This window comes from Drosophila rhopaloa, unplaced genomic scaffold (assembly GCF_018152115.1).
Source record: "Drosophila rhopaloa isolate 14029-0021.01 unplaced genomic scaffold, ASM1815211v1 contig_2, whole genome shotgun sequence".
NCBI lineage: Eukaryota > Metazoa > Arthropoda > Insecta > Diptera > Drosophilidae > Drosophila > Drosophila rhopaloa.
The window spans coordinates 25,628,583-25,635,642 of NW_025335083.1; the positions used below are offsets into that span (position 1 = coordinate 25,628,583).

General features: G+C 41.5%; 1 protein-coding gene across 1 annotated transcript; it reads left to right on the forward strand.

Moving 5' to 3' along the window:
- Positions 1-5,259: 5,259 nt before the first annotated feature.
- Positions 5,260-6,158, forward strand: LOC108050688. The gene is made up of 2 exons (XM_017132471.1): positions 5,260-5,864; positions 5,929-6,158. Exons 1-2 carry the CDS (start codon positions 5,344-5,346, stop codon positions 6,020-6,022), a joined length of 615 nt encoding a protein of 204 aa, XP_016987960.1. The 5' UTR covers positions 5,260-5,343; the 3' UTR covers positions 6,023-6,158.
- The last annotated feature ends 902 nt before the right edge of the window (positions 6,159-7,060 follow it).

Sequence of the window (7,060 nt, forward strand, 5' to 3'; positions counted from 1 at the left end):
AGGGAATCACTAAAGCGATCGAAATACATTTTGAAGTAAAAACTCGTATTTATTTGTAACTATGACTCCAAAATAACTCAATGGGACTCCCAAAAAAAAAAAAGACAATAAAGTTGCCATCAAAATTGTCATTATTTGGTGAAGTAATTTTGGGAAGTTTTTTTTTGAGAAAGATAAAAAATTCTAAAAATAGGTTGGCTTAAAACTTTCAAGCCAGCACATCTGCTGCTTTAGAAAAAACAATACATTACCGATAAGCACACGGGGTGTCTCTATTTTTTTTTTTTTTTTTTTTGCGGACGTTGATGCACTATGATTAGTGGCTTTACATTTGTGTAGGTCCCATTTCATAGGTATGTGTAATATTTTGAAAAATTTGTATGTTCAACATTAACGCTACTAATTATAACCTTATGGAATTATTAAGCCTCGCCTCGCATTTCACAGGACTACGCTTTCCGGTCGTGATGCTGACCGCCGTAATTGTGCTGCGGTTCGTTTTGGTTTTCGCTGGTCCGCCGTTTGCAGCTCGCAGTTCGCCGTTCGCAGTTCGCTTAATGCTTTCAAGTTTCAATATATCGTCGATGGGCGCCCACATACTTTAACTGCAGATAGCGCAGTTCAAGGCTCGTCGGCCAGTGGTTAAGCCCCCTAATTGCGTGGCCCGTGACGCCAGATGCTCGGTGCTCGGTGTTCTCTGCTGTGTCGAGTGTGTGTAAGAGTCCCGAAAGTGTGTCAGATGGGGAAATGCGGAGGGATCGGGGCGACGTGTGTTGCAATTTCTGAATCGCTTAAGTTGTTTCTGTTTCTGCGGTCGATTTTCCATTAAATCGAATCGCCCTGGCACTCGTATTGGTTTTGCGGTCATATCACCGCCGTCCGGTGGTCATCTGCACTCCCCATCCAATTCAGCATCCCCATCCCCATCCACATCCCACCACATCATCGGCTGTTGTAATGGCCGTGGTGCTCAGCTATCGAGTGTTTTCGGTAGTCAAGGAAATGGACTGGCCATTCCGCTGGGGGATTCTGTCCGTCAGTTTTTCGAGATATCGGAGGACACAACAAAGTTGCTCGACGCAGGGTAATTCCGTTCGCATTTTCATAGCGGTTCAATATGAGGGACAAAGTTCAGGAATAAGTCCGGAAATGGAAATGAAGCTATGCAACAATGTTTCGCCGTTCAAGGAACATAAATTATTCTTGCGTGGGGGGAGGGAGGCTTGTCATAGTTGTATTATGATGTTTAGTGTTTAGTTTCTGCTAGACTCTTGCAGAAGGGGGATTACGATTAAGGCACCCACCCACTCTCAACCCGTTTCGGTGGCCTTGATGTTTCTGCCCTGCCCTCGAAGCGGCCGAAGGTTCGCCTCCTCCATGTCCTTTGTGCAGCGAAGTGCAAAACTTTTCAATGGGCAGCCGAGTGGAATTGACTGCACACGTAACCGAACCGAGCCGAAACGCAGGAAAAGTGCTTTTGGCGATGCCACAAGCTTTTCCCTCTCTCCAGACCTTTTCCCACTCCTTTTCCCAAGACTTTTAACGAATTTCATTTAACAAACTGCGGCTCCCCGGACACATAAAAGGTGTCGCACCAGAAAAGGCGAAACAACGACCACAAATGCGCCAATTGTGTGTGTTATTTATGGCTTTAGGTGTGTGTGAGTGTGTGTAAGCACAGAGAGAAAATTGAAAGGACCAAGTCAAAAGAATAAGTCATTTCAGAAATATGAAACTTCGCCTAAAACATGTGAAAGAGAAACATAAAAAAATATATTTGTAAATATTAGTACAAAATATAGAGAGACGATTTTCCCACAGTGCCGTTTCCGTAGAACGCTCGTTGATTATTTATGGGCCACCGAAAACGGGAACATTCATTAAATTTGTATACAACCGACGGGTATGAGGATGTTGAATATTTGTGCTGCGCTTGTGCTGGTAAATTGGTACATTCTATTTACGGTCTTGCAAAAGAATGGGTTATGAACGCCCTGTTTACCCCGTCATCCACTGTACATACTGGTATACTCATTAGCGCGTTGCCCGTTATCATCAATTTGCATTAAATAACGAAACGCTAAAAAAATTTAACGACTAAACAAATTGCCAACTCCCCAACACAGTGAAAACAACAACAGAAGGAGCGATGGGGGAGGGAGGAGGATTGGGTGGGGATTCCCCATTTTCCGTTGATTAACAGTTTGTGTGCTGTTCCCCTTTGCCCCCTGAACTCCACCCCCTCTCTTCCTCCGAAAGGGTGTGTGCTGGGGGGTGGTGCCTCTTGATGTATTTATTTATGCGACACGCGAAATGATAGATTTCTGCCATCCACATATTTATCAAAATGAAAAGCAGCAAGGAAAGAAGAGAAACGAAAACAAAGCTCAAGGGAACTGGCATTTCCGAGCTGCGGATGTCGCTGTAACACTGAAAGAAATGGAGGGTACTTCAAGGAAAGGGTATTCAAGTATTGAATTAGAAATAATCGAGCTTTGAATACCATACCAAATTCTGCGATATTTTTAGATACAGAGTGAAGTAAAAAAGTGTGAGAAATAGACTTAGTTATTCGAATAAACTTTTAATAGAGGATCATAACAAATAATACATATTTAAGTGATGTATTTTTAGTCAAAGGGTACATATACAAAGAAATTTAAAAATCAAAAAGCTATATGTTTTAGCCGCTGTGCACTTTCTCACACTAGTATTTGGTATTGACTGAGTTGGGGCAGGCCATGTGGCACTTTGGTGGCACTGCAGGGCAGCGAGAGCATGAATTTTTTGTTGGCCTTTCAGAGCAATGTCAGGACGCGAGCTGAATGCCAAAAATGCGCTGATAAATTGTATGACATGGCATCATGTGTCACACGTGGAGAGGGGAAAACGCTGGCAAGTAGGCAAACGAATCGGGATTCGGGAATCGGGAGGACAAATACAAATAGACGTGCCAGGTTTTTCGAGGAGACGACTCCGCTGAGGTGACTGTGACGGGCTGTCAGATTCGAGAAGTGGGAAATAATTTGAATAATCCCTATTGTTGAGGGAATTTGTCTAGCTTTGGATTCGGGTGCGGATCGCACCTGATTGCTGGCGGGGAATGCGCTGAAATATTTCATCTTTATGGCTTTAATATCCTGTGTGGCTGCAAGCAGCTGCCAATATCCTGTCTGCACTTTGCTAAATTTTAAGGGATCAAAGAGGAGTTTTCCCATCCCCCAGATCAAACATATTAACTTAATATTCCGCTGGCCCCCGACATTGCCAACAAAAGGGAGCGTTATATGAGCTTGTTTGTATGAGTATGAAATGACATTTTAATGCCACGTTATATTTTCATTGTTGTTGCTGTTTGTCACCGTCGTCTTTGTCGTTGTCGCTGTTGTTGTTGTCGCCATCATCGTCCTGACGCTGCGCCCTCACGTCCTGTGACGCAAGGATTCAGTCGGCGAGCGAGCTTGGAACGCTTTGTGGCAACATGTAAAATCCATTTATTTTGACATGAAACACATAAATCTATATTTGATCCATTCCTTTTTGCTTCAACTTTCTGTGGAGGGTGGAAGGTGTGAAGTCATTTCCTTAGCTATATAAATTCCCATCTCGGCTTTGTCTGCTTTAAAAAATCAAATTTGACGTTTGTTATAGAAAACGACATTTATGCTTTTCAATTTCACATTGCGTACACCCTTCCCTAATTGAACTTAGCCGGGGATAAGACCCTGAGTGCGTCGAATCGAATCGAATGGAATGCAATCCAGATCGCCTGCCATCGATGATGTGCTTCCGACTCCTGACAGCTGCACACACTGCATCATTGTGGGTGAGCTTCTGGTGTAAGTGGTGCCCATGCAGCATAATTGATTGCACATAGCGTTGCAACTGCAGATACTGGGGCTACATCAGTGGTGCATCTAGCATTGCAACATAAACACATCGCAGCTGAGTGCCACGCCCTCCTGAGCCACGCCTTTGTGCCAAAAACATTGTGTATCATTAGTACTCTTCAATTTCGGCCAAGATCCGCCTGTTTGAGAATTTCTTTTCGACTTGTTATATCGATTTATAAAGAATTTCACTTTGACTAAATAGTTCAATACAATTTGGTGGGTGCATTGTTTTGGTAGCTATTTCAAAAGTCTTTAGGGCTATGCAAAAGTAAAGCCTTTTAGGATACTTTTGTTTTTCTAGAGAAATTAGATTTATATTATATTATTAGTATTAGTAATCTTATTTAAGAGCACTTGGCTGACGTTAATATAATACTTTTTACACCTAATTTATTTATCAGTATAAGCCTGCTATTAAATCCACAATTATTTTAATAATGTTTTAGTTATCATCCGGCTCGAAGGAGCATAATAAATTTAAAGTGGTGTGCAATAATCATAATTATACTATCCCTGGAAGCTTTCGAAATAAATCTTAAATCTACTTTAGAGCATTCCAAACGCGACTCTGCGAACAGTTAATTTGAATTATGTTGTTACGAATGTTGCAACAATATTTGCTCCGCAAATGTCGTTTCGAAGCCTGCGACGAGGGAGGACTCTAATTCTAGATGTGATCCTGATGCCGGGATGCGGTCCCTGCTGCTCTGCTGTTGCTTCAACAGCATGCTGTTTCTGCTTGGCCTGCTCTTCGATGATTAATTATATTGCCTTTGTTCCATTTCTACTGCGTCTTTTGCAATCCCACTGGCTGTGCCACTATTTGTTATTGTACGCGTTTGTGTGGGCGTGTGGGTGTTGCAACTTATTGGGCCTCCCGCCCGTATCTAGTTTAATTTATACGTATCTGCGTACTTATGTATGTTATATTCCTGTGCTCGCATTTACAATTTACATTGTTCGCCAGCGCTGCATTTAAACAATGCGGTTTAACACTCCCCACTCCACACGCACACGTTTATTGTATTTGACATTGTTTCAAAAGTTAAGTTGGGCTGTGGCCACATCAGCTCACAACTTATATAATCCTGGAACATCCGTGTGCGTGTGAGCAATGAAATCATAAATCTGGCACGGCAATTGTAATCATGTTCTCAACAACGAACGTAAGCAGTTAAATAGTTGTTGCATCTGCCAACACCGGCAGATCCTCTTAATAAATAATAAATATATTACACAGGCAAAAATATTCAAATAAATAGCTAATTAAATTCAGAGATTCAGATAACACATTACTACAAACTTTACTTTATATTTTCCTGAAATAAATATTTCTGATTGAACATACAGAAGGCCCTGTGAAATTTTTCCATAAGCACAGAGTTTTAGCTATCGTTTGGAGCCAAACAAAATTATTGTTGAAAAATAATTTTAAAATAAAAAGACCATAATGCTTTCCGTAAGGCGAGTAAGGGCTAAAACCAGTGTCAAAAAGAGGACCACGGGTAGGAAAGTGCCCAAAATGGATCCACAGCAGCAGCGTTACTTGAAGACCCGCTTCAAGACCACTCGGCCCAATTCAAAATCCTCCGTGCCACCGAACCAAAGGATTTGGCGGCGAACTGTAGTTCAGACGAAACCTAAACAAAAATCAAAGATCCCCAAAATATTCCGCATGGATCGTGTTACGGGTCTTCCTGTGGATTACGAAAGAACTGTTCAGCGGGTAATGCACTATGTGAATCCCCATTTGAACAATCCACCCAGTGAAGAGGAAGTCCTAGAGGAGCTGCTGACCAAAATGTTCGCCCAGTTGATACGACGGGGTTATGAGAGTCGTGATCAGGTCACTCGACTGCGGTCCTTTTTCAAGGACAACTGCAAATGCCAAAGGATTAGCCACTTGCTCAGCAGGAGCGAGCAAAACATGCGCGAAGCAAACGAGAACTTATGTAATTTCCACAGTGCTTGGTGAGCTATAAATAACAGCCTATGTTATTAATATATAATTTACTTATTTATAAAATTTTCCCAGCAAACGAGGACCTCGTCAAATTCTAAACCCCAATCTTGGTCCCACATACATGAGTAGGTTCAATTTCAACCAGTTGAGGATCAAAAGCACCTAATTAAAGGTGCGAAGGTGCATTGTTTATAATGTCCAAGGATGTAATTTTTCGGTTATTTCAATTTGGGAGTATAGCAGAAAGTCAATAGATGAAAGTAAAGCTTTTCAATAAAATATTTTGCACTTTTACAACGATATTTCTATCAGTCTCTTTTATTTCTTTGCCTATCAGATTTTTGAATATATAAAACAACAATAATAACCACTTAATAAAAACCCACAGATCGGATAATTGATATTTCACGTCAAACAAACTGTTATTAAATGTAATTTTAAAGCATCGCTTGTGCGTTTGGGTAATCTAGTTATGAAATTTAAGTCCTTAAATTGCACAGTCTGCTAAATGGGAAAATTTCTCTGCTCCAATGCTTTCTCCCTCTCAATGAACGAATATTTCACCTTCCACGTTTAAATGGCCTCAAAGGCAAACATCAGATGCTGGAGCTGTGCCTTAAATTAAATTTCAAAATTGCATTAGAGAACTGTGTTCAAGTTTGTGTGTGGTCGTGCAACATAGCTATGCTACATTTTGTGTAGAGGCTCTCGTAAAAATAACAACTGCCGTAAATAAATTCGTTCAAAGTGCAATGTCGAATGGTCAGTTAGGGTCATTCCGGCTCATATCTATGAATTTATTTGCGCTCGCAGTGCAAAAATGAAATGAGATTTATGGCTAGTTGGTGTGGGTGGGATGTGGGCGGTGGCATGCGGCTTTGATCCGTCGGGGTCACCAAAACTATTGGCGGCAGTTCATCCGGCCAACCGACGACCACAGTTTCAGCTTTGGCAATTATCACCGCACACAATGGCCCTCGAATGCATTTAACAAATTGAATATAAAGTTCTACATAGCCTTTGCCTTTGCTTTTGCTTTTGCCGTTTACCTTGGCAAACATCCAATCAGTGGGCAAATCTTTTAATTAAGAAGTTTGCTCGCTCGAGGCGGGGCTACGTGAGCTTCACTCTGACTACCGGTATAATAAAATTCACGCTAAACTTAACTAATTTCGCGAAAACTCGATTGAACGTAAATAAAACC

Coding starts and splice junctions, on each gene's coding strand:
- LOC108050688 (XM_017132471.1), top strand. CDS start 5,344: ATGCTTTCCGTAAGGCGAGTAAGGGCTAAAACCAGTGTCAAAAAGAGG. Junction 5,865..5,928: donor TGTAATTTCCACAGTGCTTG/GTGAGCTATAAA, acceptor AAATTTTCCCAG/CAAACGAGGACCTCGTCAAA.